At 42.1% G+C, this 15,599-nt stretch overlaps 1 protein-coding gene across 1 annotated transcript in view; it reads left to right on the forward strand.

Moving 5' to 3' along the window:
• Positions 1 to 11,586, forward strand: part of adarb2 (adenosine deaminase RNA specific B2 (inactive)) — a 223,291-nt gene extending 211,705 nt beyond the window's left edge. Inside the window, exons 8-10 of the mRNA XM_039790896.1 lie at positions 1,034 to 1,215; positions 9,205 to 9,386; positions 11,359 to 11,586. Of these exons, the coding sequence (XP_039646830.1) occupies positions 1,034 to 1,215; positions 9,205 to 9,386; positions 11,359 to 11,535 (541 nt within the window). The 3' untranslated portion in view covers positions 11,536 to 11,586. The remainder of the gene's footprint in view (positions 1 to 1,033; positions 1,216 to 9,204; positions 9,387 to 11,358) is intronic.
• The last annotated feature ends 4,013 nt before the right edge of the window (positions 11,587 to 15,599 follow it).

Here is a 15,599-nt window from a genome sequence, read left to right on the forward strand (position 1 = left end):
TAATTGCATCCATGATAAAGAGACATTGATTAACAAAAAAGAACAAATGATCTAAAAAATTGGTAGCGTAATGTCGAGCTTTAGATTGTGCCTCGCATAAGTTCATTAGTCCAGTGCACCGGAGAGTACACGACTCAGGCACCACAGCAGGCTTTCTCTCTCTATGAAGGGCAGGAATGATAATAAACACAGTAATTATCATTTCCCATCCAGAAATTAGCATCTGCTGCTTAAATAGAGGGGATTTCGACAGTAGGTGGCACATGACCAGCTGGCTACAGTAACAGGCATCGGTGTGGCTGGCAGGATTAGCCCCACAGTGATTTTGTGTCACTCGTGGATCTCCCTAAACAAATCCTGAGGTGATTGCCCCTCGCATTGAGCAATCGACAGAAGCTTGCCTGCAGCCCCGTGCAGTGCATTAACCTCAATGGCACTGATGAATGCACACATGGTAATGTGTTGTTTCATGTAGTGAATGCTGATGGACTGACCTTTGGCAGTCTTGTTGTAGGTGGTGATGATGGTTTGTGTCTCTGAAAAAAAAAAAAGTTTTTTTTTTTTTTTTTTTTTTTTTTTTTTTTTTTTTTGTGGTGTGTGTGTGTGTGAGAGAGAGATTGTGTACGTGTGAGTATCTGTTTGTGTGTGTTGTCAGTCCAGTGGCTGTTATTCATCACGTCCCACATCAAGATAATGATCAAATTGTCTCCACCTGTCATTGAGGCTCTCACATCTGTCTCTCTCTCTCTCTCTCTTTTTACACTTCCTCTCTCTACCCATCTCTCCCCCTTTCTCTTCCTTTCCCGCCTTGATTCTATCTCTCTTCCCATGTATTCTCTCTCCCCCCAACTGTTGCCTTCCCATCTTCTTTCTTTCATCCTCACCCACATTTCCACAACTGCTCTTTATGCCATTCTCTCATTCTTCTTTCTGTCTTCTCCCTCCCTTTTCACCGTCCCCTCCTCCTCTACTTTTCAAACCATCATGCTGCTTTTCTCCCCGACTTCCTCTCTCTTTACTCCCCGCCCCTCAGATGGAACATCCTTGGCCTGCAGGGGGCGTTGTTGAGCCACTTTGTGGAGCCGGTGTACCTGCACAGCGTGACCGTCGGCAGCCTGCGCCACACGGGCCATCTGGGCAGAGTTCTGAACCAGCGGCAGGAGCGCCTGGGCCCACTGCCCGCCACGCACAGACGCAACCAGCCCCTGCTCAGCGGTATGGCCACGACACAGACAGTCAGACACGTCTCAGTGGGATTTAGACAAATTACATTTTGGAATACATTGATTTAGGGAAGTTTTTTACGCCATAAAAAGTCACGATGAAATTCATTCATGAGTTCTTTCAATATAGCTGGTGCTGGAGGCTAGGTCTCTATTTTAAAGTGGTCTCTAAACCGTCAAGAAGTTGAAATAGTGCAAAATTGCATGTCGAAAATGTACAAAAATTTAAAACTGTGCGAAAGACCTGCACAAATTTACTTGACTTCCTGGAGCAAATCTACTGATCACAGCGATTCCATTAAAATGAAATTATTTCTGTCGGAAATGTTGCTGCTTTGGTCAGTTTCCCTGATAAATTATGAGCATATGGACACCCAGATCATCCATGTGACCCTTTGAGTTGTTATTTTCACTTTGATATTTTGAAAATGCAGTAGTTTGGAATAAGAGTTAAATAAAATGCTGTGTTGACCCACAAACAACTATATTTCCATCTCATAGAAGGTTAAGGTGAGTTACAGTTAAAAATCGCAGCATGAGATTGCTCAGCTAAATCTTATTACATCAGCTATATTTAGTCAATTTAATTCTTTATTTTCTAAATAGATTTTTGCTACTTGGGGGCAGCAGAAACAAGCTGTAAACATAGCATTGATAAGTTAATATGGCAAACAGTTATCTATTTACACATTCAGCAGATACGGAGCAACATTATAATTCATTTTGAGTCATGTTTGTGTCCACCTGATAAATGTAAGTCCACAATACACTCTTCTTTTATCTCTGTGTTGCCTTCTACCAAATTAGCCAAAAAAACACTTTTTAAACTCAAACCAGGAAGTCACAGGTTGGTTGACTGACTGCTTGGATGTTTTAGTATTCTGGTAAATTTTTTTCCCCTAGTTTTTAGGGTTGGGTACCTTTCGCATCTGAACCAATACTAGTCCTGATACCTGTACCTGAAATTCGGTTCCTGGTACCCAACGGTATTTTTTTCGGTACTTCCCCTTTGTAATTACAAAACAATTATTTCAGTTGTAAAAAATAATTCCAAACCTATTTACTTTATTTAGAATATTTTACACTGACAGAAATTAAATAAAAATAAAACCCCTCCCTCTCTCCTCCCAAACCCGTCCCTACAACCGATTAAATTGAATTAATTTCTTACTCACTGTAACTTTTATTCTTCTATTTGTATATTATTATATTTTAGCCTGTTTTATTTTAATCATGACCATTTTTAATTGCTCTTTAATGATTCATGTAAAGCACTTTGAATTGCCTTGTTGCTGAAAGGTGCTGTAGAAATAAAGTTGCCTTGCCTTACAACCTCAGCCTGTCAGTCAGTCCCCAGGGCACAGAAACCACCGTTATGCCTGCTCGTCTTAGAAGAAGTGTAATGTCAACAGCACCGCAACTGCTTTCGCCTCGCCATTAATATCATATCGCAGCAAACGCTGTCTGCGTGAAGTTTTTAAAAACTGTAACCATACTTGCAACCCCTTTATCGGCATCGCCGTGACTCACTGTGACTTCAACTAAACTGCAGAGCCGACGTAGTTTGCACCGTCCGCACCTCTGCACGCGCGCGTGTGTCGGACCTCTGCTCTCTGTCAATATGCAGAGAGGACCGATAAGCTTGCCTTTACTCTCAGATACCTAAATTAGGCACCGTTTGATTTTGCGCTTGATCAATACTCAGTAGAAGTACAGGGTTTGGTACCCAACCCTACTAGTTTTTTCAAATTCTCCTGCTAAATGGCAGATTGTGCTTTCTATTTTCCTCCTGCCCAAATTATCTGTGCTATAGAGATCTCTGTGTATACAGTATCTATTTTCAGAGGTTCTTTTTAATAATCTGCTCTAGACCAAATGAATTACAACAGATCCCACATGTAACACACACACACACACACACACACTTAACAAATGCATGTACCCCTGCTTCTCTACACTTACATTGTGCCAGCCAGACAAGCAGCAGCCATGAAGTTGTCTGGCACGTCTGCCTCCAGGGCTCCACTGAGACTTGAGGCTTTCGTTTGTAGTGAAGATGGATGTTGGAAGAGAATCTGAATGACACCCAACTTGTAGGAACTGCATCAGCCATCACTTCAGATCTAGGCCAGTCAGAGCGACAGAGATGCACAGCGATGTAGGGCACATTGTGTTGCTATGGATGATGAAAACAAAGACGTTGACAGTCCCATACTAAGAAACCACCAACTACGCATATGTATTATCTTAAATGTGCACAGTGGATAAATCTATTACATTCTCCATATCTACTATACTTTTATCAGGTTTTAAGTATACTTCTTGAAGGGCATAGGATTGCAGGGCTCTGTTCCGGGTAATTGGGTGCCATGAGGATGAATATTTTGTGAGGCCTATCCTCATCAAGATTGATAATTGTACTGAATTGTCCTCTGGTGATGAGCGCCGGGACAAATTCATCATTGAATCCTCCGACCACGGCCTCAGCGAGCATTTCTCATGATTTGTTCAATGGCTTTTTGAATGGAGTCATTTGAGTTGTCTTCAATGGAGATTTTAGATATTACAGGCTGCAGTTAATGTTTGGAGAATTGTGTTCAGGTGCGATCCATTTGCTCATCGATCATACTTACTTAAAATATTAAGTTATTCGCTCTAACTATAATAAACCTCGCAGTAAGTACATAGTTGGTTTAATGACTATAAATAGTTTTTTTTTTCCTCCTTCAATGATGCAGCACACTGTCTTTTACGTTTGTCTTAGTGTTGAGGGTTCTTTGTGTTGACGAATGATATAGACATGCCTTTTACCTTCAGACATCCTCTTTACTTAAAACAGAGGTGGCCTCCTGCAAATGCTCTGCCCTCACTTCTGACAAGCTTCACAATGATGAGTGTTTTCTGTGTGTGTCCACACATCGCAAACTGTCAGATCTTTGCACCTGCAGTACCTCGAGTAGCTACAATCTGTAGAATGGTGAAGGAAAGGGAGGAGAGGAAGGAAGATGGACACACAGTGGAGATGGCCCTACACCAAATCAATGTAATCACAGCCCTTATCAGACAGCCATTCAATCTGAAGGGAGCTCGGACAGAGAGAGCGAGACAGGCTGAGGGGAAGAGGGGGAGACAGCAAGGCAGGAGGGGAATAAAGAAAACGAGAGCTTCGGTTGCATTCAAATGTCCCCCCACCCCCACCCCCCTCACCCCATCTCCTCCTCCATCCTTTCATTGGCTCTGATGAGCTCCTCGGCTATTGTGTGTCCAGGGTTATTTAAAAGCAACACCCCGAGAGGAAATTCCTGGGGATGGCAGGGCCCGCTCTTATCGCACTCAGCCAAAGCAGCTACACCTGAACCCCGAGGGGCCAAACACATCGATGGTGTGACTTGTCCTTCACTCTCGTCCTGCTGTTCACTTCCACCGCAGCGTGAACAGAAACTGTGGCAGGGCTTTGTCGTTTTGGGATAAGAAGGATCAGGACACCAGTAGATAAAGGAAACACGGTTAATAATGGTTGTGACTTCACCACCAGTTTTGCAGTTTGGAGAGGATACATGCTTGTTTTACAGCTACGCCTTTGTTCACTTTTCACAATTTCAAATACCCTATACCATTTGTTACGGAAAAACTAGTCACGCGGTGGAAACATCAAGTGAAATTCGCCGACACTTTCTGGTCTCAGAAATAATGGAGCAGCACTAAATGTATGCAGTCTTGGGCTTTTTTGGGGGGTTTTGCTTCAGTGTTTCTAATAGCCTATTTTAGAAGAAGGCAAACAATATGAGCAGCTCACCAGACAGCGAGTGAAGGAGAGGGCGGACCCTGCTGAGAGAGAGAGAGAGATCATGATGTGTTACGCAGATAACGAACGATGTATGGTCATAATGAGTTATGGATTTAAAAGTAGTTTAAAACTTGTTTTTTGGTTCACTTCTTACATTTGGGTCGGATCTCGTTCTCACCTAGTGAAGTGAACCAAACCAAGTGGTTGTTTGGTCGCACCATAGTTCGTATGAGCTTTCACACCACCCCAAACGGACCGGACTATCCATCGAAATGTTCAAGAAAACATCTCAGGTGTGAAAGCATACTTAGTAATACCTAAACTCTAATATTAATAGTAATGTAGAATGGTAATACTTACTTTCTAATAATTACTGCCCAAGACTGAACCCGACACCCAAATACATGCTCCACTCCTGCTTCCAGTGAGCTAAGAATACCCAATGACCTGTTGGTTTTATATATATAATGATATTAAATATGATAGGAGGTTACTTAATTTTATAAGATATAATAATGATGTACTGTACATGCCCAAAGTCAGCATGTATCAAGAAGATAAATGTTTTAATCTTTCCAATTTAGTCCTGTAGGGACTGGGGTTGATTGTTAAAAGTATCCATTGGCAGTTTAGAACTACATTGGAGAGCTGCACACCTGTTAGGGAAGAACGTAGCTCTAAATGTATTTATATTGTATGTATTACTGTTTGCTTAAAGCAGTTGGGGGTAAAGTGCTGTTGGAAGCAAATAAAAAGTATTTCAGAGATTTGAACCGGCAACCTTTCAGTCACATGTCTGCCATTCTCGTAAATGAGTTGCTGCCCCTCATACAGACATAGAAGAAGACCATCTTTCCACACACTTTTTGCTTCACTATTCAGTATAGATGTATAGACAGTATAGATGCAATGTGTACACATAAACACACAAGATATGCTGTACTGTGACTCTACAGCAGCCTCAGTTATTAAGCTACGGGTATGTGTACTATTATAGTTATGAATCCCATAACCAAAGGCTCTAATTATGTCTCTTTCATGTCTGCCAAACACTTCCCAGAAGAGAAATTGATCAAGTCTTCAATGAGGGAAAAATCAAATTGGCTTTTACAGAAACAGAGGAGTCAAGTCCATTGAAGGAATGAAATGAGCCATGAATGGAGCAAGAGAAAGGAAAAAGGCAGGATGGATAGGAGAGTCTTTTGTTCAAAGAGGTGCGTCTCCACAAGGGAGAAGAGATGGGTAATAAGAGACTTGGAGGATTGTTACTGTGGCAGGCAATTCATTTCAGCTCCAAGGAGCTACAGAAAAGAAGAGCTGAGATTGGTGAATGGAAGAGTGAAGACGGGAAAATGAGTGTGGCAAGGAGGAAGATGATCTGCAGGCATGCATTGTGGTTTTGTACATCATGTATTGTACTATAACAAGCTGTCTGTCAGACGGTGAGATCAGAGGCAACTGTTGTTCACCCGTCGCACAGAATCTGTCTGCTGATTTTCTGTGAAGGTATCTTTAACATTGCAAGATATAATAAAAAACTGGGTTGGAAGTAAAGGTGAAATCCAAGACAGTCATTCCTTTCTGAAGATTTAGAGTGGATATAATATTCAGGCAGCATTTAACTGTCAGATTTTGTAGCCTGGATGCTAGATGTTAAATACAGTATGTCTCTGGCACTATAACGCATATTGCAATTTTTTTTTCTGTAGTATTGCCAGCATTAGGTTAAAAAACACATATGTGACAAAACACATAATGCAACATATTGTACTGTAATTCAAAGTACACACCTTACATCAGATAGTTTCAGCTTTGATAATGTTCAGAGGAAGCCAGAGGTCAGCTATTAGCTACCCTGGCAAACAGACTTTCTGTAAGTTATTTTATTTTATTAATATTATTAAGAAATAGTTCGACACATCCGCTTATTTGCTGGCCAAGAGTTAGAAAAAACGATAGATTCCACGGTCATGCTTAACACCGACCTACTTCCAGCAACCGGCTAGCTTAGCTTAGTTTAGCATAACTATGGGATACAGGGGGAAACAGCTAGCCTGGCTGTATCCAATGGTACTATAACAAAGTCCACCCACCAGAGCATCTAAAGCTCACTAAAAGTGAACAACACGTTTTGGTTTTACAGGCAGTTACAGAATGTGCTGGACTATTTCTGTTAGCTTAAGAGGTGCAGAGTTTGTTCTCTTTGGACAGAGCCAAACTAGCTGTTTCCACATTTCCAGTCTATATGCTAAGCGAAGGTAATCAGCTGCTAGCTAGCTTCACACTTATGGTGCGTTCTTTTTGTCTTGTAATCGCGACTAGTAGCTCGAGTGTGACGTCACATCCGTGTCGAAAAACGAATAACAGCGGGTTGTGCGTTTTTTTTTGTCACACAATACTACGAGTCGGAGAAAAGATGGATTTTTGTAAAATTTTTAGTAACATTTAGGATTCTATTCACCCAGTTATTGACATATTACACAAATATATTTCACAGTTTAATACATGAAAATAAAATTTTGATTAACGTTAACGTTAGGCTACTGCTCTGCTTTCTGCTCAAGACTCGGCTTAAAGCCATTGTTGTCATATAGCAACCGAGCGTCTCTAGCCAATTTCAGCTGCACAAGCTACAAAATAACTAATCAGGCGGTATTTAACTCCTAATAAGACTGTAGCGACATGCCTATAGGTAGCAGTATACAGCGCTATGTTTAACTCCTAATAAGACTGTAGCGACATGCCTATAGGTAGCAGTATACAGCGCTATGTGTACAACTTCTTCATTTGGTTACAAGAAAGACAAAAGTGCTTAAAATTGTAGAAAACCACAATGTTTACTACGTGTGATGCACGACGTAGCCATCTTTGAAAGTGAACTCGGGGTCCTCTGAGTTCAGACGACTTGATGAGTTGTATATACGACCTCGGGGGCGTTCTTTTTGCAACTTCCGGTTCGTAACTCAGGAAAACAACTCGTAGATCGACTTCAGTGGACAAAAAGAACGCACCATTACTGTACAGACATGAGAGAGGTATCAAGTTTTTCATCCAACCCCCGACAAGAAAGGGAATCATTTCCTAAAATGTTGAACTATGCCTATATTTGTAGGAGTAAGAATTATATTATATTAACTTATAGTTGATCACAGAAACCCATTTACAACCTTTTATGGCTAACTTAACATCTGGGACAACAGGTGAAAATTAGCCTTTTGGCTAACACTGAGACACACACACACACACACACACACACAGTGATCTATTTGTATTGTCCCTGTAAAAAATAAATACAAATACATGCCTCTTTATCACTGCTGGAAACTTCTAGCTGGCCTGTATTCTCACTCCATTCAGCATCTGTTACTGCTTCAGGCTGTACAGTTGGGTGTTTTCAAAACCTCGAACACGGAATCTAAAATTCTCCCATTTTCCTTACCCAGAATATACTGGTAAACTGGCTCCTATGAAACACCCACGGTTGCCTCTAAAGGACATTTTTGCCCTGAGCCCTCATTCTTTTCTCACCCCACTGTGAGCTCTGTTTCCGCCACAGGCCCAGGCACCTCTGCCAGCATGCAGACGGCTATTTCTCTACACGGGACCCAATGCGACAGCCATTCACCTCCACTTTCCCTCTACCTCTGTCTCTCTTTCTCCTTCCTCGACTGATTGCTTTTTGTGCTTTGCTATCAAGGCTAATTATTTTAGAGAGAGAAGGTGGAGAGAGCAGGACAGAATGACAGACAGTCCAGTGCAGGCAAGGGTTCATCTTTGTGACTGGAGATAACATTTATGGCGTACATAGCTGGCAACGCTCAATACCTCTTAACTGCTGGGACTCAAGAGCAGACAAGCACTTATACAAAGGCAAGAACACATTGCTTATATGCTCAATAGCTCTCCTGTTCCCTCCTCTGTGGGTATATAAAAGCTTCATATAAACAGCCCTGCAGTTTCAGGCCCAGGTTGACTTGGCTTTTTGCAGCGCTGCAAAACTTTATGTCTGCCATTAGCCTCAGGGAGAGAGAGTGAGGGAAGGGGAAGGAAGGTTACTCAGATACTTGTTTTACTCACAAGAGCATTACATTTTGAAACACTTTTCTGAAATGTTTTGTGTTACACAGAGATGATTTGGATGAACCTTACGTGTAATGGAGATTAAACCCACCCCATGTGTTGTCTTCTCTGTAGGGCTGAGCAGTGCCGAGTATCAGCAGCCGGGGAAGGCCTCATGTGTGAGTGTCAACTGGACGCTGGGTGATTCACAGCTGGAGGTGGTCAACACCGCCACCGGACAGAGACGGGACTCAGGGACACCCTCGCGGCTCTGCAAGCGCGCCCTGTTCACACGCTGGAACAGACTTTACCGCAAGGTGAGGGCAAATGTCCACAGGGAAGGTAAAATCAGGGCAGAATGGCTAAGCTAAATATATCATTGGGGAAAGAGAATGTATAAGAGAAATACTTCTGGTCAGTGGCTGAATTGTCTTTTAGGCTTTTGTGAATTATAAAGACAATGTTATGGGTCATGGGCATCGTAGTATTAAGAGCCATTTTCCATTTGCATTTTTGCCTTTGTTACATAGCGGACAGTTGAGAGGTGACAAAAAAATGAATGAGGGAGAGACGCAACAAAGGTCACAGGCCGGGCTCGAACCATAGATGTTGATTAACCCATCAACAACGGAGATGCCCCAGAAACAAAGATGAGATAATTAATACTGATGGCCATAACACAGTGTTAGATTATACAGGTTATTCCTGTGTTTCTATGCTGTATGTACATTGAGGACATCTTTACACGTAATAGGAATTTTCAGTGGTAAAAATACTGACAGAACTATGGCCTCCTCTCACTCTATAGGCGTTTCTCACAGCACACATTTTGACTTTTGCGTTATGGTAGAAAAAGCACAGGTGTATTTTATTTTTATGGCCGGGTGTAACATTTATGATAACTCTGTTCCATACCATATCAATGCAAGCATGCGCAATACAAAGGGCACTGGCTCAACTCAATTGAATAAAGCCATTATTAATATTATTAATTACACTGTGCTTTGCTTGTTATGACATGTCAATATATCTGCTGTGGGGAAAAAAAAGGTCTTTCTAATTTAAATGTTAATTAAAAACCACCTTCCCTTGTGTATCTTTTACTTGCTGGAAAAAAAATATTAAGATGTACTATTTAATTAATCTGAGCCGAAACAATAGTCACATTTTAGTATGAATAAATGTCTGTTATAACACACTGCTCCACTTATACTCCCTGTAAATGCTCCTCTGCTGGAAGGCGAGAGACATTACTCAGCTGTTGTCAAAAACAGTACGCAATCCTTTGCCATCAATAATCACATGCAAGCGCATACACACAGTAATACAGAAACATTAACTGTAGAGATGCATGCCAACAGCTCCGTTAAAAAGCACATAGACACATGTATTCAAATCAGAATCCCAGAGCGCTGTGGCTACAGGTGAGCGCTCTGTGGCGGATATGTGGAATTTCCTTTCTGCCTTCGATAAATTTGTCCGAGTGGCAACATCTGCGGCTTATCAAAAACTGGCAGCTCGGATCTTTAACGTCAGCACACAGACCCGCTGCACTTTCATTTCCATTCTGAAACTTTATGTAACAGACAGTGCCTGCATCGCCAAATTGCGGCCGTTAAAGCATAATGACTATGAAACCATAATTATTTGGAGAAGTACTCGAGGAGGCCCCCACCCTAAGTGCTCCCAGCGCGCAGTATATAAGGGCCACGCAAGAGCAGTCGCACTAATCTCCAAAAGAAACTTTTGCTCTCTCCCTCTCTCTCTCCCTACTTGTCTCTCCGCCGATCTTCATTGTTTCCCCTCGCGACAATAGGAATGCACAAAAAGCACAGAGAATGTTCAATTGCTTGTGAAATTTAAATGGGGAGATTACACAGCTGTTGAAGCCCCCCACCTCCCAACCCCACCCAAATGCATTTGTGCCGGCTCATTCGTTTTGTTTTGCTCGCTCTTCTTCTTCTCTCTCTCTCTCTTTTTCTCTTTTTTTTCTCTCTCTCTTTTTTTTCTTTTTTTTTTTTTTTTTTTTTTTTTTTTCTCTCTCTTTTCTCTCTCTCTCTCTCTCTCTCTCTCTCTCTCTCTCTCTCTCTCCCTCTCTCTCTCCCCCCTTAACGAAACCTTTAGCCTCTCTGCCCCGGCTTTATTCCCCTTTCTTTGTTTTCTCTTCGTCTCGTCATGTCTGTCTCTGTGTCACTTTTATCTGACTCACAAATGCTCTATCTCTCTTGCTCTCTCTCTCTCTCTTTTTTTTACTCTTCTCTTTCTCCCTTGATCGCTCGCCTTCTTCAGTCGGGGATCCACGTGTCTGGCTCGGTGGAACGCCAGCTCATGTACTGCGAGGCCAAGATGGCGGCACGTTCTTACCAGACAGTGAAGCAACAGTGGTTCAGATCTCTGCAGGAAATGGGCCTCGGGACCTGGGTCAAGAAACCGCCCGAGCAGGAACAGTTCCTGCTGTCGGACTGAGGAAGAGTGTGTGTGTGTGTGTGTGTGTGTGTGTGTGTGTGTGTGTGTGTGTGTGTGTGTGTGTGTGTGTGTGTGTGTGTGTGTGTGTGTGTGTGTGTGTGTGTGTGTGTGTGTGTGTGTGTGTGTGTGTGTGTGTGTGTGTGTGTTTAACCTTTATTTTTTGTTCACCAACATGTGCTTCACACCTTCATACCATGAAGTTTAGCAGTCCAACCTCTAAACTCAAGGCTATCACAACCGTGTGTGTGTGTGTGTGTGTGTGTGTGTGTCTCATTCTGGATGTGTTGCCCATCCACCCAACAGAAACACATCAAGAGGAAGGTCAACTGAACGGGCTGAAAAGAAAACAGACATAAAAAGGTGGATCCTTTCTTTGACTTGCCCTTCTTCAAACGCACAAAAACACACGTTTAAGCAAACGCACACCTAAATACCCCCCTCTCCAGCTGTCAGCGAAGGCTGGGGTAACCTTGAGCAGAATGAAAGGCAGCCGCTATCTTGTCATCAGCTATTTCCGGGCCCCAAGGCTCCCGCTGAGGAGCAGAGCCACGGGGGAGAGAGAAAGAGAGAAAAAAAGAGAGAGAGAGAGAGAGGTCCACGTCCAATTACCGGCCCTGTCAGGGTGACGGGTGATAGAAGAAGAGGAAGGGAAGTGATGGGAAGAGAGAGTGAGAAAAAGAGAAGGACATACAATTGCTTCAGCCCGCCTCACCTTCCCGTTCTCATTTCTACATTTGTCCTCCTTCTCCGACTCACCCTTTGACTCCTGGCTTCCTCCTCCTTTTGTCTCCAGCTCTCCCCTCCTTGCCCTCTTTCCATTTCCTTCCTTCCTCCACCTATTTTCCTTACCTTCTCTTTGTCACTCTCTCGTCTTTGCTTGCGTCTACCCCTCTGCCCCTCCACCGCCCCTGCCTTTCACGCACGGCAGAGGTTAACACGACACGACGACAGGTTAATACACCCTCTCTTTTTTTTTTCTCCCATCCTTCCTCACCCCACTGGGGAGAGAATCGAGCCGAGGTACATAAACGCAGCCATTACAGCTTGCCTAAGTACAGGTGGAGGTGATGATGTTTTCCCCTCTCTTTCATCCTAAATGCATTACTTTTCTCTTTCTGTCTATAGACCTGGTTGAGCTCAGTTTTCAGGCTGAATCTGAATCGAAGCTTGTTGTCCCCCAATAAGAGCGACTTTCAGTAGTGACTCATTAGCGAGCCCTTGTTGACCTGATCGACTCGTGCTTTCTCTCAGTGGTCATGAGCGCCCTGAACTGATAATAGTCAATGTGGCGAAAAGGTTTTGTCGGCCCCCGCCCACCTCGCTGTCGTCCCTGTGGTCGACTTGAGGGATTTTAATTTTGAAACACCGTTTTCCACAAACCTCAACATACAACCCCTCGGGGGGTGAACGTGGATATCCCTGATCCCCACCGTGTACATTTGTACCTCACACTATTTATGTCTCTGCATATTTCATGATGTAAACATACACACGTGTGTGTGATTTTTTTTTTTTTTTTTTTTGCAGCTAAGTGTTGATATTCATTGTGATCATGTCTGTGTTGTTCTGTCATTGCTGTATTCTCTTAAAGGATTTTAGACGAGCCATCCAAACCAGCCAGCAGCGTAGCTCAGTCAGCAGTAAAATCTAAGTAGTGAGAGTGACATCTAGTGGTACTTTTTCTGTTGTCGTTTTCCTGTCCTGCTCCTATTGAGCCCCCTGTTCTGGCAGCATGATGTGCTCCAGTGGAGGATACAGTGCCAAACCAAATTGTTGACTTCAGTGGAGGTCAGTGTGTGAGGTGGATGTTTTGACACACAGGCAGATTTACACAAGACACAACTTAACCCACATGTGACTTGCATCTGGCTTCCCTTTCACTATAGGCCAGTTTTTTTAAACACATTTATTTCTCTATAGCAAGGCCGCCAAATTTGGCCCGTTCTCCCTTTGTTTTGGTCCCGTCATGGCATTTGAGATGCTCATACTTATTCTCCTCTTATTTTGAAAGTGCTGTAAAATCATAACTGTAGGCTAATGATACCAAACGTACATTATGTGCAGCTAAAAAGTACTTAATTTGAGTTTTACAGCAATATAAAACACAGTGCTGGTAAACTTCCCTATTAAATTAAGTGCGTAAGTTTTATCTACGAAGAATTACAAGAATTACGGTGTTCTTTCTCTCTCCCACTCCCCCTCACATGCTGTGAGCCGTGCTTAAGCATTGGCTTTGAGTCAACCAGTCAAGACGGGAGGCAGTGTTTAAAATAAAATTTTGTAAGTCAGCTGGAGCCCTAATGTTGAAAGACTTTTGGAAAAATAAAGACAGACTTCATGCCTCCCACTGATATTGCAAGTGATAAATGACTGTAAAAGGTCTGTAATATGGGAGATATATGCATATTAAAGAGCAGTGTTATTTTCAACATTTTTATTTTAGATTTACAATGTTAATTTTCTATAAAATATAATACATTTTCTCATAACATCATCACTTATTTTTGGCACGTGGCCTTCCCTCCAGATACATTTTTGGCCCTTCATATGAAATAATTTGGGCACCTCTGCTCTATAGCATTGCATATTCGTGACTTGTATGTATGGCAAAAACCCATTATTAGTGATTATGTATTCATAATAAAGGTGGAGTCTGTGATTCTAATCAAATACACTTTTTGTCAAATTCAGCAAATATCTAGTTAGTTAGCTGACTGTTCTGTGTGTGCGCTAAGAAAAAACCAATCCAGTGTTAATAAACAGCCCTGGCTCTGTGAATGGGACAACTCGCATTAGTGGATACTTACCTGTAGTAATGCAAATTCACTTAGAAATCTGCAATTTAAAATTACCAAAACCAATTGACATACAGAAAACCTAGTACCTCTGGGGCTCCTGAGGGTCCAGGACCTGGTTTTTAGTCCAGCCTTGACCTGTGGCAGCTTTAATTAATAAAATCACTGGAAGTCATTTTTCAGAAACTCATTTCATCATCATTTTGTGTAAATCAGGTCTGTGTGTATCAGAACAGAGGTTGTATTTGTTTTTTTATCAACATGTGTTGCAGATGTTTATTGTTTGAGTGGTGTCAGCCTACACTCCATAACTCAACACAGGTAACAACATTCCTCATTGCTTGGCACCATGTCTCATAATGGCTGTATTAGCCATGAAAACAGATTTGAAGATTTATTTTGAGAGATAATAAGTATAAGGCATGTCTGAATGGCAATATTGTATCTAAAAGTGTACAAATGTAAATAAATAAAAAATAAATTGAAAAAAATGTATAAAAGATGTTGACAAAGATGTGAAAGAGATCCTAAAATGTTTAATTATCATGTAAATTAAAGTATATGAAGAATTGCTGCTAAGGTCTGTAAATTGCACTTCAGTAACAAATAAAAAAAGTGAATGTTTGTACTGTATATGTGAATAAAACCACAAAATCTTGTAATTTTACCTTGTCTTGATAGTTTTTTTTTTTATTAATCAGATTTTGATGTCAGAACATTAAATGTATAATATGTTGTATGTCTCATTACAATAACACAAAACTCTAATAATGACCACTGATATTGGGCCATTTGCATTCATTGGGCCTTTGTAAGATTCAGGATCACCTGGTTATAGCCAGCGCTGGCCTACAGGAGCATCCAGACAAATATGAAAGAGGCCTCCCTCCTCCTATCTCTCCCAGGGGAAATCCATGGAGAAATGGTTATCTCTATTTGGCTCGGTGGCAGGTGTCACACAGAGCAGCCACCAAATTAGCCTGGAGGAAGAATGAAGTGAGGAACAGGGGGAAAGGCGAGGAGGGGATCGAGGTATGCCTCCTCAGCAGCATCCACCCTTCCCCCTCAGGCCACAGAGTCGACTGTGTGCTCTACAATAAACATCATAATTGACAATTTGCTCCAGTGGCTGGTCACGGCCAGCCAGCTCTAATCTAATGGACGAGGACAGAGAGGTAAAACTCCACAGAATATTCTCTCTCCCAGTGTCATGCTGTTTCTCAATAAAAATCTAAGAGCCATACCACACAAAGTATGATGCTATTTCAA

The sequence above is a fragment of the Perca fluviatilis genome, chromosome 22 (assembly GCF_010015445.1).
Source record: "Perca fluviatilis chromosome 22, GENO_Pfluv_1.0, whole genome shotgun sequence".
NCBI lineage: Eukaryota > Metazoa > Chordata > Actinopteri > Perciformes > Percidae > Perca > Perca fluviatilis.